Source organism: Meleagris gallopavo, chromosome Z, assembly GCF_905368555.1.
Source record: "Meleagris gallopavo chromosome Z, MGAL_WU_HG_1.1, whole genome shotgun sequence".
NCBI lineage: Eukaryota > Metazoa > Chordata > Aves > Galliformes > Phasianidae > Meleagris > Meleagris gallopavo.
Genome location: NC_139435.1, coordinates 38,401,357 through 38,420,478, shown reverse-complemented (window position 1 = coordinate 38,420,478; position 19,122 = coordinate 38,401,357). Strand labels below are relative to the sequence as shown.

General features: G+C 38.4%; 1 protein-coding gene across 7 annotated transcripts in view; it reads right to left on the bottom strand.

Annotated features, from left to right (window-relative positions):
- The window catches only part of LOC100544843 (transducin-like enhancer protein 4), a 102,738-nt gene that overhangs the window by 41,907 nt on the left and 41,709 nt on the right, over window positions 1-19,122 (bottom strand). For 2 of the 7 annotated variants that reach the window (XM_085212777.1, XM_085212778.1), the window contains exons 6-8: window positions 17,919-17,993; window positions 4,376-4,580; window positions 3,956-3,972 (exon numbers count right to left, since the gene is read on the bottom strand). In XM_085212777.1, the coding sequence (XP_085068903.1) occupies window positions 3,956-3,972; window positions 4,376-4,580; window positions 17,919-17,993 (297 nt within the window). The remainder of the gene's footprint in view (window positions 1-3,955; window positions 3,973-4,375; window positions 4,581-17,918; window positions 17,994-19,122) is intronic. The other 5 variants (XM_085212779.1, XM_085212780.1, XM_085212781.1 and 2 more) reach the window with 3 other exon arrangements.

The window sequence follows — 19,122 nt, the reverse complement described above, 5'->3', positions numbered from 1 at the left end:
ATGATGCTAGGCAGAGCTAAGGAGAGCATCTCAGTGAGCAGAACTGTAGAAAACAAGTTTCCTGATCAGAACTGCCCAACTAATCAAAGGCACTGGAAGCAGTAGCAAGAAATGGAGGGGGGAAATGCTACACCTACACCATGCTCCTTCGTACCAACGGGTAGGGTACCATCATTATCTGAAGTGTATACTAAAGCGTAAATTTACACTTTATGAGCTATTCTAAAATCTGCCCTGCTTAATAATCTGTATCAGCAAGAAAACACTTTAAAGTGTCTCTCACAATTAAACCCAGGCACAACCTTGTATAAATCAAAATTTTGCTACTATATCAAAATGTTACACTGGGGCTGTATAATGTTGCCCATATCCTCATTACATGCTACACTAATTACTACCAGCAGATTCAGAATTTTCTGCACATTAGAGGCTTTTAGAAGAGCTATAAAAAATTTCAGGCACCATTAATTTAAATTTGTATTGAAATTTCTTTTTGACAGATGGCCAAAAATTACTTATTATTTAGAGTACCAGAGCTGCCTGTTTGCACATTAGAAGAGGAAAGGGAAAAATTAAAAGCAAGAAAGAATTTTATGTCACGTTCATTACCTGTTAAATGTTAAGGAGTATTATCCTGCATGAATAAATTATTTCATATAAGCACACAGACTGCAGCTGCTGGCAACTGACACATTCTGGCTGACAAAAAATATCTCAAGTCACACAGCAAATGATCATAAAAAGCCTCTCTTAACCAGGAGCCACTTAAGGGAGGACAGATCGATAGAACAAGCAACTAACTGCTACTCTGGGCATCACTGAAAACATTTAAGGAAATTAGCAAACTATTTCACTTTGCAAAGCTGGAAGCAAGCCCTGTAATGCTGACTTACAAGGCAACTCACAACCTGAACACAGTATGAGACAAACATTTACTTGTCATTTCAAAATAAATTGGTACAAAGTGGTGACACCCTCCTCTCAGTCTGTATGGATAACAGTGTGTTTGAATCATTCTAAGTAACTTCAGAACAACCAAACAAAATCAGCCTTTTTGTATAAACACCACCACAATATTCATACCAGCATAAAAACCTCAACATCCCACAGATACTAAAGGAACAGGACTAATACATTTAATATAATCATATATTTAAATAATATACTTAAAATAGTCATATCCGATACGCTAGTAGTTCTATTCATTCACCTTCCTGAGTGAAAGGTCTGTGATTTCAAGTATCCTGGTAACCAAATATACTTTAAGAAATGAAGTATTTTTTATATTCACATGTTTAGATATCTGCCTTACTTGTATTTTTTTGTCTAGGTCAGGAACAAAAGAAAAAATGAAAATCTACTGAAATTATTTGCTCAGAGAGAACAAGGGATGTTCTGCCAAAATCATCATTAATCTGTGCCTGCTTTCACTGCACAAAGCAGTAATTTCAGTTTCTAGCTCTCATGACAAAGAAGACGAAGTGAAATCCGTCATGTTGTTGTCCTATGTTTGCAGATAGACAGCTTCAATGCCTTCGCTGCTCACAGTAAAAACTGACAGTTCCTGTCAGCTCCCAGTTCTTATGCAGAACCATGTGGCTAACAGTAAAACTGACAACAATCGGCTCTGTTTCATTCTGTGGGGACACAGCAAAGTTGCCAGTGGCAGAATTAGATATGTGGGGATGGGTGCAGAGCACGTCCTCACCCACAGGTGCTGGAAAAACAAAGGTATGTCTCCATGCACAGCAACCCCCAGAGGGACAGAACTCTGGCAGGCAAATCCCATACCTAGCACTTTGCTTCTCCAGATTCTGTCCTCAGCTCACAATTAATACAGAATTACACAATATCCCAGTTGGAAAGGTCCCACAAGGATCACCAAGTCCTACTCCTGGCACCCCACAGGACCTCCCAAAAATCAAACCATAGTTCTGGGAGCACTGTACAAACACTCTTTGAACTCTGGCAGCTTGAGGCCATGCCCACTGCCCTGAGCAGGCTGTTCCATGCCCACCGCCCTTTGGTGCAGAAACCTATCCCTAACCCCCCTCCCCTGACACAGCACCATGCCGTTCCCTTGGGCCTTATTACTGCCACAGAGAGGAGAGCTCAGCACCCCTCCGCTCCCTGTGAGGAGCTGCAGCCGCCATCAGGCCTCCCCTCAGCCCACCTTACTCTGGGCTGAACACACCCAGGGACCTCAGCTGCTCCTCACACACCTTCTTCTCCAGACCCTGCATTATCTTTGTAGCACTCCTTTAATGCTCTCTAATGGTTTTACGTTCTTCTTACATCGTGAAGCCCAGTGCGGGACCCAGTGCTATAGGTGAGACTGCACAGCAGAGAGCAGAACAGACAGCCCCTCCCAACGCCCACTGGCAGCGCTGGACATGCTGCACCCCAGGTATGGTTGGCCCACTGGGCTGCCAGGGCACACAGCTGGCTCATCTTCCACTTGCTGTCAACCAGAGTCCCCAAGCACCTTTCTGCAGGGATGCTTTCCAAGTCTCTTTACAAATATCCAAAGCCACACCATTCCAAGTGCAAAATTCAGCACTTGCTCTTGTCAAATTTCATGGGATTAGCAACTGCCAGTCAATTTGTCAGCATCCCTCCAAAGAGCTCTTTTTACCCTCAAGGGAGTCAACAGCTACTCCTATTTTAACATCATCTACAAATTGGCTCAGTATGCATCCAAATCATTTATAAAACATTGAAGAGAACTGGCTCTATAATGGAGCCATATATAAAGGACATCCTGCTGATCCTGTGACAGCACAGGTCTTAGGTGTATTCCTAGTAGTCTCATCAAATACACCTAAGACCTGTGCTGTGAACACTTCTTCTATTGTTTGTCCAAACATCCTAAGAATAAGAATCCAATCCTAAGAATAAATCACATTTTCTAAGAAAAGCACCACTGAAAACTTGACGAATCAGTTGCAAGTGCTCACTAAGGTGGGTGTATGTCTTGCCCTTCGTATAAGCACCTCTTCCATTTCATACTCACGATCATCTAGAAATGCTTAATCTTATGCTCCTCAAGACTGTAAAGCCATTCAAGCTCTAAGCTGTAACTGCATCCAGCTATCCAGGCCTTGCAGGTAAGTGTGCAACTGGCAACAACTGCTTCTGCTGTAAGCTAGTAAGTGACCAGCAGCAGACAGGAGACCAGATGGATCCAGGAGAGGGCAGAGCCATGATACACCTCCCCACTCACGGCATTAAAATTCTAGGAGCCTCTCTGAGACTCTAATGACAATGAAGCACGGACAGGAATCCAGGCACATATGTTGAATCACTGCAGTATGCACTACTGAATGCTCAAAATTACATGAGGTGCAAAATATGTATTACATCTGCTTATAAACACTACCATTCACAGGATAGCACAGGTATATATGCTACAGAGTCATTCACAACCTGAAAATTGACTTTTGGAAGGGGAACATAGGGCTCTTATCTGCTTGCAGAACAGGAAATGGTAGTTTCTTCCTCTGCAAACTGCTGCTGAAACAATAGCAGTGTGAGACCCCCACATTTTCTCTACAAGTGACACAACCCTTCTTTCCATAACTGCCTTGAGATGGCATCATGTAGATCTATCATAATTTTGGTTTTTACAGCTGCCAGAGACTCAAAACTTCTGACTAATTATTTCCGTTTCATAAGCTTATACAGAGACTCAGGGTAGCCCTCTTTACCATATCCAGGAACAGCCTTTATGCTGAGGAGCCAGTCAAGGAGCAGTAGTGCTGCTGCCAGCCTCGCTGGATACATGACCTGCAATTCTAGCTCCACCGTCTAATGAATGTTAGACAGCCTATCCAGCACTTCATTAATGAGCATGAGAGTCACGGCCCAGTTTCGCCTGGTGACCACCACTATTGGCCATGTGTGCACTAAGCAGCTCTTTTGAACCACTCCTTCCACCTACAAAATGGAGTCCTACCTTAATGGAGTCTCTGTCTGCATGTGGAGCAGCCACCATGTGCATGGAGGACAGAAGGTAGCAGCAAGAGATGAGGAGGAAGAGAGGAAAAAGAAAAGTACTAGTTAGTTTACATAAAATTATACATTTATCATACTCGGAAGAAAGAATTCTAATATCTGTTAAATAATAAATTGCACAGATGTTAGCTTTTTGCAGTTAATTATTAATATTCCACAGCCAGATTTACAAAACTGGAACTCCACCATTTGAACACACCTTCTAGCTACCAGTAGGCAATAAATACTAAAGCAATTAGTTAGTAACTCTTGCAAACATTATTTTTAATATTTTTTTTTCCTAGAATAGAAGCAGGAGAATTAGAAGAAAAAGAAGAAAACAGAAATGAATGAAGCCATGCAATCATCTGGCAGCACTCACCTCTTTGGTGATCGTTATCATGGTGCTTTTTTTCATCCTTGATTGGGAGGTGTGACTGCCCCCCCAGTGCACTGGACAGTGCTAGAAGGCCAGCACTGCTGCCAATGGGGGGGATTGCTGGAGGCTGCAAGCCTGAGGGGTGTGGAGTGAGAGGTACAGGGAGACCATGTCCATGTGACAAATGCTGGGCCTGGAGTTGTTGCTGCTGTGAAAAATGAAACACAGATATTGAATTTGTTAAGGGATCTTAGGGCTGTTTCATTGATCCTGTACATCAAACATAATCAGTCAGATCAGCCAATACAACTGACTGACTCAGGTATCAACACTCAAAAACACCCTGGCATTTTATAAATGTCTGTATGTTTGAATGTAACACAGTCTGTAAACTTCAGGCTGAAATAACAAAAATGAAAAAAAAAAAAAGGAATTTTCCAGTGTTAGTAAAAATGGTGTTTTATTCATCTGACAGCGCTATTATATTTTATTCTTGCTAGCAGAAACACACCATGTACACGTCTAATCAAAGCATATGTAACTATAACAGCAGTTATATAATGCAAAAAATAAAAAAGCTGAAAATTGAGAAAATTAGCGTTAAACAGTTCTCCCAGCACTACTGCACAGCATGCAGTGAGAGTTAATTTGAAAGAGAAAACCTGAATTAACAATCCAGAAAAGGAAACTGGTTGCAGCCACCGTTTTAAGCCCTTTAAGTGTCCTCAGCGGTACTTGAGCAAATTACTAAAGAAAATCTAATGTAGCAAGGCTTGGGTCCTCCTGTAGGCTTGTTCAATAATGCTGAAATAATTGGGCACTCTGTGCACGTTTAGTGATGCTCGAATGGAAAGCTAGAGGCCTGCCCTTGTACTGTTCTCTAGCTGCTGACTCTGTGTTGTGACAGGTTTATTTGAGTGGGACTGTGATGCATGCACCAGTAACTGCGCTGACAAGAGTTTAAAGTCATTTTTACCAGTACACTGGCAACACATAAAGCCCTTGAGAGGGTCAAATTGGGAGTGCTTGACCTCAACCAGGGCTGCATCAAGCTCTGTGCTATACTAACCACTGTGGGTAGATAGTTTGTTGCTACTGAATGGGAAGGCCAGAAAAAAAATTAACTTAAATACCTCTCAAGAGAGACGTATCTAGGTTCAAGATTTACCTACCTATTGTCCAACTAATTCCAGCTCCTTCAGTAACTAGATTAGCTTTGAAATTTTCTTGTAGCTTTCAAGCAATCACTTCTCAAGGCTCATAGTAAATCAAATCAGAAAACCTCTAAGATTGTTCTCTTCCCTGCATGTCTTCATAAAGGACATAGGAAGAGGAAGAAATAAAAACCCGTTTTGCATAAAATCATTCCATCTGAAATTTCTTACTACAAGGCTAAGCTCATACTTCTGTTTTTCATTTGAATATGAATTCATTTCCCACCTCACAATCTAGCTCTCTAATCAATCAAGAGACAATGTGCAGCCCACCTGATTGTTCCCTCCCCTCTTTAACATGAATCTTTACATATGGGTAAGCTGAAAGTGAAAGAAAGCAAGTCACATGCAACATGCCACCTAACTCATGCAGTACACTGGACAGGTACATCCCTTAACACCTTCTTGTGAAGGTACGGATCCTTGTCTTACTTTTATAAATACAGCCCAGTCTCTGGAATCTGAATGGCGGAGGCAAATACATGACACCCGACTTAGAGCAGTGCCAGGAACAGAAGATGAATGACCCAAAAGGAAGTGAGGAAAAAAAAACCACACAGAAACACACACACACACACACACACACACACACACACACACACACACAAAAAAAAAAAAAAAAAAGCACAAAAAGAAAGCTGGAAAGAAGATTTTTCCAGGTAGAAAAAAAGGATCAGTCCTCTCACTGCTTGCAATCCTACGTCATTCAAATAAGTATCCATTCTCACAGATGTATCAAACATTTCGTTTCTCTGGTGCTCTTATGGAATGATGCTTCATTGCTCTGAATTTAAAATTAACTATAACAAAATAAAACAAGAGCCAACTGTGTGTTGTTTAGCTTCAGGGTTTGACTGGGGCTTCCTTACAAAAGGGAACAAGCTGACAAATTGGATTTGTGGGGGACTGCAGGGAGGTTGGAGAAAGAAAAAAAAAAAAAAAAAAAAGAAGATAAACAGAGAAAGAAAAGGAGTGGACAGAATAACCTGTGATACAGAATATCAGCTTTCATTTTAAATGCAGAATTCCCCAGTCCTTTTAAAAACATACTATAAATCAGTGCAAGAACATGTCTGCCTTAATCTGCCAGGGGCTTGAAGCAATGAAAAGAGCTTAAGAATATCAGTAGTGATGGAGCTTCTGGTCTTGTTAACTATTTCAAAGTTGATCAAAAAATGCAAGAAAAATTGCACTCACTGCATATTTCTGTACAATCCACAGAGAACCTACTCAATTTGCATTATATGACCTCCTCCACGGATATGGGATGATTTCCAAAGAACTTGAAGAAAACTGCAATGCAAATGTAATCTTTTGCTGTTCTTTGTTGGGAGTTTCTCTACATAACTCAGCAACAAAGCAGAAGAGATTCTGCATCTTGGATGTAACAAACATTCTTAACATCTCCCAGACATTACAAGTGCATTGAGAGAATGTAACCGCACGTCAGTGCAGTGGCTTAAGATCATCCAGAAATGCATAGTTGGCCTAGTTCATCTTGGCCAAGAACTGATGATTTCTTCACAACTTGACTTAGAGATCTTTGAAACTAACTGAAGAGAGTGGGGAGAGAAGAAGAAAAACAAACAAACAAAAACAACCAAAAAACAATGTTGCATGGATAAAGTCAAACTCTAGTTTAAAAAAAAAGAAGTAAAAATGCTAGGTATATTTTGCTCTCAGAATAAAATGTGGGGACAAAGTTGGCAGTAATAATGTCAAATAAAAAAAAAGAGAAAAAGAAAACAACCATAAATGATCATCTAATTAAGTGCCGTTTTCCAATAATCATACTCAGGAAGACAGAAAGTGGCAGAATCCCTTCAGCTGCCTTTGACATCTATTACTTTGTTCAAAAACCCACAGCATTCACAGTTTAGTTTTGCTTTTTCACTACCCATCAGCGTCACCAGTGAACATTAGCTTCCAGGATGGCCTGTCTGCAGCTGCTTGGTTACAGAGAAAGCTAGAAAAACACAGGCAATTCCTTATCCACTGGGCGTCACATTAGCACTACAACACGATAAGAAAAAGACATGGTCTGCTCTTTATCCCTCAAAAAGCCAAAGATACAGAGGAGTAAAACAAGTGACAGATATGCTCCCCCACAGAAACATTCCAACAGAGATAGTTGTTTACATTCATTTCTCTCATACAATGAATTTAGATCATCGAATCATAATATAATAGAATAACAGAATGGTCTGGGTTGAAAAGGACTACAACGATCATCTAGTTTCAACCTCCCTGCCATGGGCAGGGTTGCCAACTACTAGACCAGGCTGCCCAGAGCCACATCCAGCCTGGCCTTGAATGCCTCCAGGGATGGGGTATCCACAACCTCCTTGACACCTCCAGCGTGTCACACCACCATCTGTGTGGAAAAACTTCCTCCTAATATGTAACCTAAACCTCCCCTGCCTCAATTTAAAACCATTCCCTCTTGTTCTATCACTATCCACCCTCGTAAACAGCCGTTCCCCCTGCTGTTTATACGCTCCCTTCAAGTACTGGAAGGCCACAATGAGGTCTCCTTTGAGCCTTCTCTTCTCCAAGCTAAACAAGCCTAGTTCCCTCAACCTTTCCTCATTGGGTAGTTTCATAAAAATTTAAAATTTAAAAACCTGCAAGGAAAGCCTGAAAATGAGCCAATTGAGCCATCACGTAATTTTCTGATGTTGCTGTAATGCTTTCACTTCCCACTTCTCCATCTCCTCTTTAATTTGCTATTCTTAGTCATGTCATTTGTGAACCCTTAGAATGCAGTTAACTTTACACAATCCTAGCACATTTGAATGCAGTATGCATAAAATCAAGTATGCATTTTCATAATGGGTGAAAACTTGCAAAGGCAGTATACCAGGCTATATTTTGCTGTAAATCTTCCAGAACTATTTAAAGAAAACAGCTACTACAAAGCACCCCAAATTTGTTCAGTTAACAAGGAATACATCTACACAATGCTACTAGGTTTCAAAGTTTTTAAGAACTATCCAAAGAACAAAAACATAAGAGCAAGGGTAAAACCAGAGAAAGAAGTCAAAAAAGAAAATTATTTTTGATAATAAATTTAAGATGACAGTTTGTTATTAAAATCTGAATTAAAAATTTCTAGACTTATTAATATATATCAAATAGAGTATAGTTGCTACTAATCTGTTTTTGTTTTTTAAATTCTGAATATTCTCCTACATAGTCTACAGTAAAAAGGAGAAAAAATAACTTCCAAAGCCATGTCTAAGAAATGAATAAAAAAGCTTTGCAAAAGATACTTACCTGAGTATCACAAATTTTTACAACTGGAATTATTAATATTGATGCTTTATTTAATTCTTATCCCTGTACACCTAAAAGGATCAAATGAAGCGAAATATGAAAATAAACTCATTAAGAAATTAGTTTCTAATGCTCTCTTGTTATAGTCAGCACATCAAAACCTTATTTTCCTGGAAAAGGTTCAAGTTTTTACTGGATACTTTCCAAGAGTCACAATAATCTACCATTTTCCCCTCATAGACCCTGAAAGCACACAGCCACTATCCAAACAATCTGAATGTACACCTCTAACCTGAAGGCATTTCTAAAGTTAACAAATGAACACCTCAAAAAGATAGATCTATATTCATGCACATACTACCCATACCTGCTAGGGAGGATCACCAAAATATCTGAATAAGATAGCTTTATGAAATTCATCAGATAAAGTGATTTCTTGTTTAAAGAGATTTGTTATTATGACAGTATACATACAAGATGATAATTGAGATAAAGATTATTGAGATAAAAACAGTGGCTCAAGAATATAAAATATCAGTGGTTCAAAGACCAGTAAGAAATGGAAGTATGTTGGCATGCACAGATATAGGTGTACTGTTTTTCTCTTTCATGCTTGTTTGCACCTCCTGATATTATCCACACTGCATTTCTTCTCTTTTCTGGCATACCATACCAATACAGTTTTTTTGGGTTTTTTTTGTTTGTTTATTTTCTTTTTATGTTAAGATACGATATGGCAAAATAGCATAGAAGGAGAGTCATGCAATAGCTCCTCCAGTGGAATGATCTGGGACATACATGCACACATAAAGAGACTGTGGTACAGAAATAGGATCTTGAGACCAGTCTTGCAATAGAAAAGCGATCATTTTGCAAATAAGTGCATCCACTGAGAAAGGACAGTACCGGAGATTGGTAGGAAGTCTATACGCCAAATACAACTTCCCTGCAGCAAAATTAAGTGCTTCACAAGGACAGTGAAAACAAGAAAAAGAATTTAAAAACTACAGAATTGAGGGAAAAAAAAAGATAAATTAAAAGAACAACAATAAAACAAACAAACTCTATGCAAATGCCAAAGTTCTTATTCACTGAGAACCACTGATTTCTGCTTTTGAGGATTCTAATTAAGGAAAACAAACTCCACTCAGAAAACTGTGAGTAGAAGGGAAAAAAACAATAGCTGTCATTAATAATTAGGGAAGCACATTCCTACATAAGTAACCAAGAAACTGTCAGAATCATGTATTTACAAATTGTCTGAAATCTTTTAAAGTGATCTACAAGTAAGAAGTCAATTCCAGAACTACACTGTTGGGATGAAATGTAATATCGGTACAGAACATTTCCACTCTTAATCATACATACAGGAACATCTGTTCCTGTTACACATTTTACCAAGTGCCTTCTCTTCTTTGGATTTTTTTTTTTTTTTTCACTCAGTAAAACAGTATAGAGGGTAAAAGTAACAACAACAGGAGATCCACTATGAAGTCAAAGACCTGTGGTTAAAGAGGCTAGTGTTTCAGTAAAGAAAAAAAACTCACTGCAAAGGGACAGGTGCGTTTTTCCCCAGAATCTTAGAGTTCAGTAGTTCACTCTTCTGCCTGCAGGACTTCTCTCATTTTCAACAGAGAGAAGGCTCTTCAAAATCACTTTCTATTATCATCTCATATAGGGCAAAGATTATTGTATAAATTATGCTAGTTCAGCTCTCTTCTTTTTTTTTTTTTTTCCCCATCCTCTTGCTAGCTTAGGAAAAGAAAATTTACATTAAGAGAAGGCAGACAGCACCAAGTGCAGCTGTGATCAAGGTCTTATCAGAAGAAATGCCAGTGGCTTCCCACGTGCCATACATTAGACAAATAAGTCAAATTTCAGGACAGTAAGTAGTGATTAATAGACTCCTTAGTTCTTCCAATGCTACTCTATGTTTTGTCATGGCTGCAACACAGGAGTCCACACTGTGCTGAATTTTAGCAAGGTGTTTGGGATAAACACCTGGGTTGCTGGAATTGATCCATTCCTTCCAACCCATTCTATACTCAAAAGACTGCTATTTCTGCTGCAACCACACCCCTGTGCAGATCATTGCAATGCCTGCTCTTCCCGGTGGTGAGCAGTCTGTTCCCAAGAAAGTTAGCTGTTAAGACACAAGGCTACCATTCTCTCTCTCTAAGAGAGATGACCTGACTGAATGTACTAAACTTCTCCCTTTCTAACTTAGTGCCCAGCAGTCAACTAACCAAGATTTAAAGTGATTTCTTTTGCTCTAGTACAGCTTACCTGTTACAACAGCTTTGATAAAAGGTCTTGACAAGGATCAAATAACCTACATTTAAGTCACAACTCTGAAACTTAAAAGGGCCACTTGCCCTATTTGCCTCAGCTTCTCCCAGCTGTAGAACAGCTGAAGCAGTACTGCCTCATATCAGAAACATTACTAGAGGAGATTCAATGCCTGTGATGCATTCATATATTGAAGAAGTTGTTGTGAAAAATCCAAACATGAAGTGGAGAATTGTTTCACTAACAGAAGTAAAACATTTTGAAATTTCAGACAACTTAAAGATCTCTTAAATTCCATCTTTCAAGACTAACTTTACATCTGGAAACGAAGTATTTTAGTCTGCATCCTTGTAACTAAAGTTCTTGCTCTAGATAGTATGATTGAAGACATGTAAGAAACTACTCATATTCCTCCAAGGAGGAAAGCAAATGTTGAACTGATCCACTGTTTGGACACCTAATCCTCATTCATTGTGTAGGTAGTATCTGAAAACTTTGGAATAAGTTTAAATGACAAATATATAGGCCTGCTTGTAGATGATTGCAAAACACCATGGTTTGAAAACATGGCACAGTAACAACAGCCTTTAGGCTACGCAGTTCAGTAAGGATGTATGTTTAGATGGGCTGCATTTCCACTGAGTATGTAAGCATTGTTAATTTCTCACTTGAGTATTTTTTGGGAAATCCTTGCCTTCACATTATACACTATGTCTTCACTTTAAATACTATTTATCTTCCAAAGCAAAATTATTACGCCACCACTGAAGTATTACATAGCAAACAGTGGACCAAGAGTCTGACAGAATGTGCCAAATCTGTATTAGGTTGGAGATGGAGGCAGCTTCCGTGCACTGGAGTACAGATCAGTACGGCAACACTGTTTTCTCCTCTTTATTTCCTATTCATGAAGGAAGTCATAAAAAAAAAATACTGTACATATTCATGCTGTAAAGTATGAAGAAAATTCTCCATGGGACTCCTTATAGCCATACTGATTAATCTTAATTTAAAAAAAAAAAAAAAAAAAAAAAAAAGATACAGTGGTTAATTAGCATTGGTGCCAGAGTTTGGAGAAACAAAAGGCAGAAGTTAGCTGGCCTGCCAGATCAGATACAATATATGAGCTGTAGTACTTTTGTCATATGCACTTACTTTAGCATAACAAGCAGGGCCTCTGGCATCAGCATATTGGCAGTGGGATGTAATAAATGGTCTGCACTTCACCATGCAACATGTTACTGACTGCTCCTACAGTGATATACCAATATAAATTCAGTAGCTACAACAGCTTGTGTAAAGAGGAAAACAGTGGCAGCCCATTCCAAGTGTAGCAACAGCATTTAAAATCCACCCTCGGAGAGGTTTTTCAGTAAATATGGAAGCTGGAATTATGTGCATTCTAATTATTTCTCTCCAAATTCACTATAAAGATCTTCTGTACTTCATTTTCATCCTTTTTAAATTAGGATAATGCTACATACGGTAGAGACTAACTGAAATCAGTCCTCACCTGCAAGACGCTCTGAAGACAGTATTTGAAAAGAAAAAAAACAGAAAACCACCTCTTCCCTTCTGATCCTCAAAAAAGCAGCATCTTTGACCTAGCCATACTTCAAACAAATTATTCAAAAACAAAAAATATTCACCTAAAAGCATCTACATCTACAATTTCCTCTTCTACAGTTCTATTTCAGAGACCAGGTAGTGTCAAAAAAATTGCAGACCACACTTCACAGGTTCTTAGCATACAAACAGCAAACAAGAGTCATTAAATAGGGAGGTATGAGTTTCAGTATTTCTTTAGATAGACGAATGAAGCACATATCCATTAAGTCAATCTCGTCTGCCACCTTCCCACTATAACAATCTGTGTACAATATGCAGCAGGTGGCCACTTTGTTTTGCAGTATTTAAGCTTCAACCACCGCTTAATGCCAGCACAGCCCTTGAACAAACAATATAGAAAGGACCTGAAGAACCTAAGAGGGGTGACTTGTGCCAGTGCTACAACACAGGCATTTCCTTGCCCTTTTCCAAGCAGGAACAAGTCTACCACACAAACTGGACCATTAAACATTCTTAATTTACAGGAAAAAAGCTTCCGCTGTACCACCCTGTGGTAAAAAGTCTGCCTGCAACTGGGCATTGTTTAGGAGAGCATCCCTGCTCCTGTTAAGCTTCAAGGTAAGGCGTTAGCCCTCCTCCATCATCTCACTGTCAGCAATGTCAGCCTAGGCCTGCTCCCCTCAATCAAAAAAAAAACCACCAGAAGTCCCTCTCCTCTCTTCTTCACTGCACAAGCACACACAAAAGGCAGAAATAAGCTACCATGCAAGGAGTTGAAAATGCTTCTGCAATGCTACAAGTACCTTGACACCTAACAGCAGAGCTCTGCACCACTGGTGCCCTGGGAGCAAGAGCACGCAATTACACTAGGTTTGTATAACAACTTCTGTGCACCACATCTGCACCACAACACTTTCAAAACTTTGCATGGCTGCAGAATAGCATATAGTGTATTTAAACAGACATTGTTCTCCTCATCAGTAGACACAGAATTTGCTCAAAAAAAAAAAAAAAAAAACCACACACAAATTACACACTTTCTGAGATGGGGCAAACTAGCACTTCACCTTCAAACACAAGAACAGATTTTGACTGGTGGGGTATTAAAAAAGGAGCTTGATAGCTTCACAGTTATATGCCACAATACAGAAGCATCCTTTCTTCCAATAACTGCCATTTGCTTACATTTAAAATAGATAGTAAAAGTGACATCATAAAACAAAATGCTTAAGAATTGAAACAAAGCCTTTTTCTTCCCCTTTTTCTCAGATGTATAGAATGGTAAAGGCAAAATCATTTAAATCATTTCCTTAGTAATACAAGTAATATTTAAATAGATTTAATAGTGCTGCTCCAAACCAATGAATTATGAGTTTAAAACCTATTAAAATGTAATGTTTTTTTCCTGAGCTGAGGGGAGAGATTTAAATCCACTGAATTTTAATATTTCAGCTTGAGCTGCAGGAGGTAGAGAAAGTCCAAATGAACTATTCCATCAGCATCATTCAAGCATGAACATTTTAATCAGTTTTACTTCCTTGGAGTTCTCTAACACAGTTTACGCTGTCATTCTGAAAGCACTTAACACAGAGAGTGTGAAAAACCACCAAGGCTTGTTATTGCCTTTACAATTGATGGCAAATAATTTTGCAGACTTCCTATCATTAAAATGTCACTGCTAAAAACTGAGGTTCAGCATTTCTTGTGCTAAACTGCATTTTCTTTGAACACCATCACATACCTGTTCTTAAGTTTTTGGTGCATTTATCTCTCCTGTGATAAACAGACACACAAGTAGTAGCCTCCATTTCTTTCTTAGTACTCAAACAGTTGAAAACCAACTATTTTAGAACGGAAAAACATAGTCTGGTAAAATTCTTATAAAGTTACAAGTTAATTCCCTGGTTCCCTTCAACCGCATTCACACATTATGTTCCTATTATATAGTATAATGGATTAAAAAAAGAATCATTTTAAGACAGTTAGATGACTCAGATTAATAATACAGGAAATGAAAACATCATTCCTAATTAGATCATACTGTTGATTTAAGGCTACAATTTGAGCATTGTTCCAAGAGTGTGATCTTGCAGTTTCCAATTTAAAAACACGGTAGCTACGACACTTGACAAGACCAACTAGATGCACCGTGTTGCTCACACATTTGCACCCAACCTGGAAAGGAACAGCTGAGTGTGCACTACAACTCCTCCAAGCAAAAATCCTACACCACACTCCCCATGGCAAATACCAGATGCAGATTTATAATCCCCTTGCAGCATGCTTATGACACACAGTTTTGGTTTAGTTTTTCTCATTGTATCTCTCAAAAAGAAAATGGATTACATTTAACTTGTTTCAGTCCGTCAACAGCTTTAAACTGAACATGACCTGTGAAAGAAGTCATTATAACTGTGTTTCATTTCATTAAACACAACGAGTTTATTGTCAGGAGAACAAGCAATCTCTCCGGGTTCCAGGCTCACTTCAGTATTTTGCATTTAAACTGCACGGATCAGTGATTTGGTTCATTTACCAATGAAGATAGAATAATATTGCAAAGTTAAAAAGGTGCTTCATCAGATTCCATTAAATCAGAGAACATTCATATAAAAATATGTATGTAAAATACAAAGAAAGACATGATTTGTGTACATTCACTTCTTTTCTTGTGCCGAACTCTATTCCAGCAAAATCCATTTTAAACTCCAGCCATTGCTCCACCACTCAAACCAGAGCAGTTCTGAGTCTGATGAAACACAGAGGCCCCAAACACAAAGGAATTTATACTACATTTATATTTCAAAAACTCATGATACTGCTTCTGTTTTCTTCCACTACAATGGGAAATTAAAAGAAATAGGAAATTAAAAGAAATATTTAGAGAAGTTATAAAGAGCAAGCAAACATTAGAAGCTTTTAAAATATCACAGTGTTAAAAGAACATGAACTCTGTCAGACTAACTCAAGAACAAAATAATATAAGACAATATAATTAGAGCCATGATATCTAATTATGTTCTTTTTTTTTTTTCTTTTATCAGTATTCACAAAATACGACAAGCCTCTTTTAATACCATACAACATTTTCAGACTCTCAATCTATCTAAGTTCAGATGTAAAATTATTACAGGTGTTCATAGAACTAGAACTTAAGATCTTCTGATAACCTGTTGTTTTATTTATTCTGCTTTATTTTTTTAATGAATCTCCTTAAGACTGAATTAGATTACTTCCCCTTAACATGGCATTTTCAGTCAGTATTGCTCCCATTTCTCTAAAAATGAAGAGAGATGCTATGCAGCATTTCCTAAATCAACATAAAACAAGAGTGAAAAAAGGAAGCACTGAAAGGTAAAATCACCCTTCTGAGGGAGATGAAAGCTATCCCATTTTAATGCACAGAAACAAACTTCAGACATTACAAAAAATTCCAGCAATGGAATCTCAATTGTCTTGAAAAGATAAATTCAGATAGCAAAATACAAAATTTTCTTCTATCTGGTGGGGGCAAACCAACAGAAGTAACTGTGAGGCTCCCAGACAAGCATCCAATCTATTCTGAGTGGTTTAGCGATTCATGAAAACACGATAAACTTAAACAACAAGTGCAATAGGCTCTACATCAATAAACTTTTCTCATCCCTAGGATGCAAATTTCTTTTCACAGTGTCCCTAATATATGCAAAATGGAATGACAAAAATGTACACAAATAGACTGTCATATGCATGGGTATGTGTATACACACGCACACACACAAAATGGTATGTGCACACACACCAACACTACACACACGCAAAGCAGACACACAAAAACTTCTACAACAAAGAAGCCAACATTTAGCTGCTTACTTTATGCAAAGAATGTTAATAGAAGGCAGTATTTTTGGTTAGGTAATGAAAACTAATAGGCAAATTATTCATCTCCCACTTTCCCCACTGGAGCATAAAAGACGTACAACAAATGTTATTCATGATTCTACACGACTCGCTCTGATTCACCTCCTTCTTTCTAACGGGCACTTCAGAGGAAATAAAGGTTACTTTTTTCCATTTATATCTTCTAATTGACTACCAGTGTTTTTTCGTGGTCAGACGGATACAAAACAGAGTTAGAAACAGACTATTAAAAACAAGCTACAATCAGACCACTGCTCTACACTACTGTCAGCAATGATCAGAGAGTCCTGATTTCCTTGTTAAAAGACAGAGGCATAATTGAAGCAATATCTTCACTTCAGATTGATTGTTCTGCGACCCTTATCCACATCTTCACTCAGCAATTTGAATTTTAATGAAAGTAAATGGAATAATTAGCATTTCAAAGTGTGTTTGATACACTGAATTAAAAAAAAAGGAAAAGACTTTTATGTATAATCTATACACAAAAGAAAAAGCATTTGGGAGGGGGCAGAATATGGGAAGTAGAGTTGTAGCGTCTTCATTAGAATAACTTAAACAACTGCTTGCACCAGCTGCATAATTATACACGTGAATAATGTGCTATTAAGCTATGACTCCTCACCTTTATTTTATGTAGTGGGAACAGCCATAGCTTTTGTTATTATGCCTTTTCTCACCAGTCATAAAATGTAAACATTGTGGCTGCCCACATCCATAAACCTTGCAGGGGTTCCACACTGAGCCCATACCACCAGTAGTAAAGCTTTTACAAGAAAGGCTCAACACACACGTATTTTCAGATAACTGACTGGGAGCCTGGCTCCTATGAGTAAACCAGGGAAGGGATATTTTGCTGTATGTTATTTCCAAGATTTTTTTGTTATAAAAAGTAACCAAATTATTTTGCAAAGTAAATATGAATGTGTGGTGAATATTCATAGTCTAAGACTACCGTGCAGAAAAACACATGAGAAGTAGCAAAGGGCACAATTCCTTGTTAAAGCTTAGTGTCATACAAAAGCTGTTAGCATGGTGCAGAAGCAGACTAGCAGGCAGTATACAAAGGAAGCTACATAACTTAAAAGAAAACAAATACCCGTCCAACTTCAGGGAATGGATACAACACAGGCATTAACGTGTTTGTCTTCTCTACACACTACAAACAACATTTTCAAGCAGTAGCCAGCTACTGACATTCTCCACTGCCCCCAACTTTAACCCACTTGAGGGGAAGGGGAAGGGGAATGGAAGGTTTTTATAAATGCTATTAGAGCTGAAATGGAAAGATCACATACCCCAATGATTGCGTTCAGTTCTGCCATGGTTACTTGCTTGGCACGCTCCACAGCCTGCACCACTTGTTGTTGGTGCTATAAATGAATCAGAAACAGAATAGAATTATTTGTTTTCTAAATTACTATGCACAGTTTTTTGTGGTTTTTTTTTTCCTTTTTCATTTATCAATCACAGGTTTGAAATGATAGTTCTCTATTAGTCAAATTCTGTAAATAAATGCCATTACTTGCCTGGAATACCCTTGCACCAAAAAGACCAATTTTACAACCCATTTGAGGACCCTGCCTTCCTTCTGTTCATCAATGCGCTCCCAAACTTACACGTCACCTTTAAAAGCAAATCATTTTCCTTACAGTCACAGAAACATCTCGATTAAAAAAAAAAAAAAAAAAAAAAAAAGATATACTGAAAATGAAAGGTATGTGTTTTCAACAAGCACACAGTGCCCACATCGCTGAAGGATACAGATTCTCCAGCTTGGTACATTTCAAAGCATGTCAACCATAAGAATGAAATTTAAAATGCCATTCACAATTCTGTCAAACATGTGAGAGAGAACTAATTATTTCAATCTCCAACATATAAATTTTAATAGCTTTAAAAAGTCCATTAAAAACACATGGTCTAATTAACAACACATTTTACAAGCTTCAGTGGTTATATTATCTCAGTTTGAGTGATACTGTATTCCTGCAGTAAATTCAAAATTACTGTATGCTGAAAAGTGATTGGTATTTGAAAACATTGACTACAAATAAAGTCAAGTCCTAATCCTGCAGCCAGACCTGTGCCAGTTTGGAGCTCCACCAGTGGCAAATTCCTTTGTACATGCAGCCGTGTAGGGTCGAAATTATAATGAGAAATTGGTGCAAGGGGCAAGAGGTGGGGAGGGTCCAGGAAGAGATGCAAGCAATTGCATGCTCAGTAGTGGGAATGAATCACCTTTGATTTACAGCCACAGACTGAGCATAGCAAAACACCTCAATCTCCACTCAAGGGAGGAAGGGCTCTGTTGCGCCTAGGTTTGACATCCTCAGATGTGCCAGTTCCTGGTGCTCCCCACTCAACTATCTTCATTACAAAATGGGGACAGAGTCTGCCATGCAGAAACAAAAATGGCCTTGTCACTTACAAATTCCCTCTCCTAAAAGCTCCTGGAACGAGGAAAAGCAAGCCTGAAAATCCACCTGTAACCATGAGAAA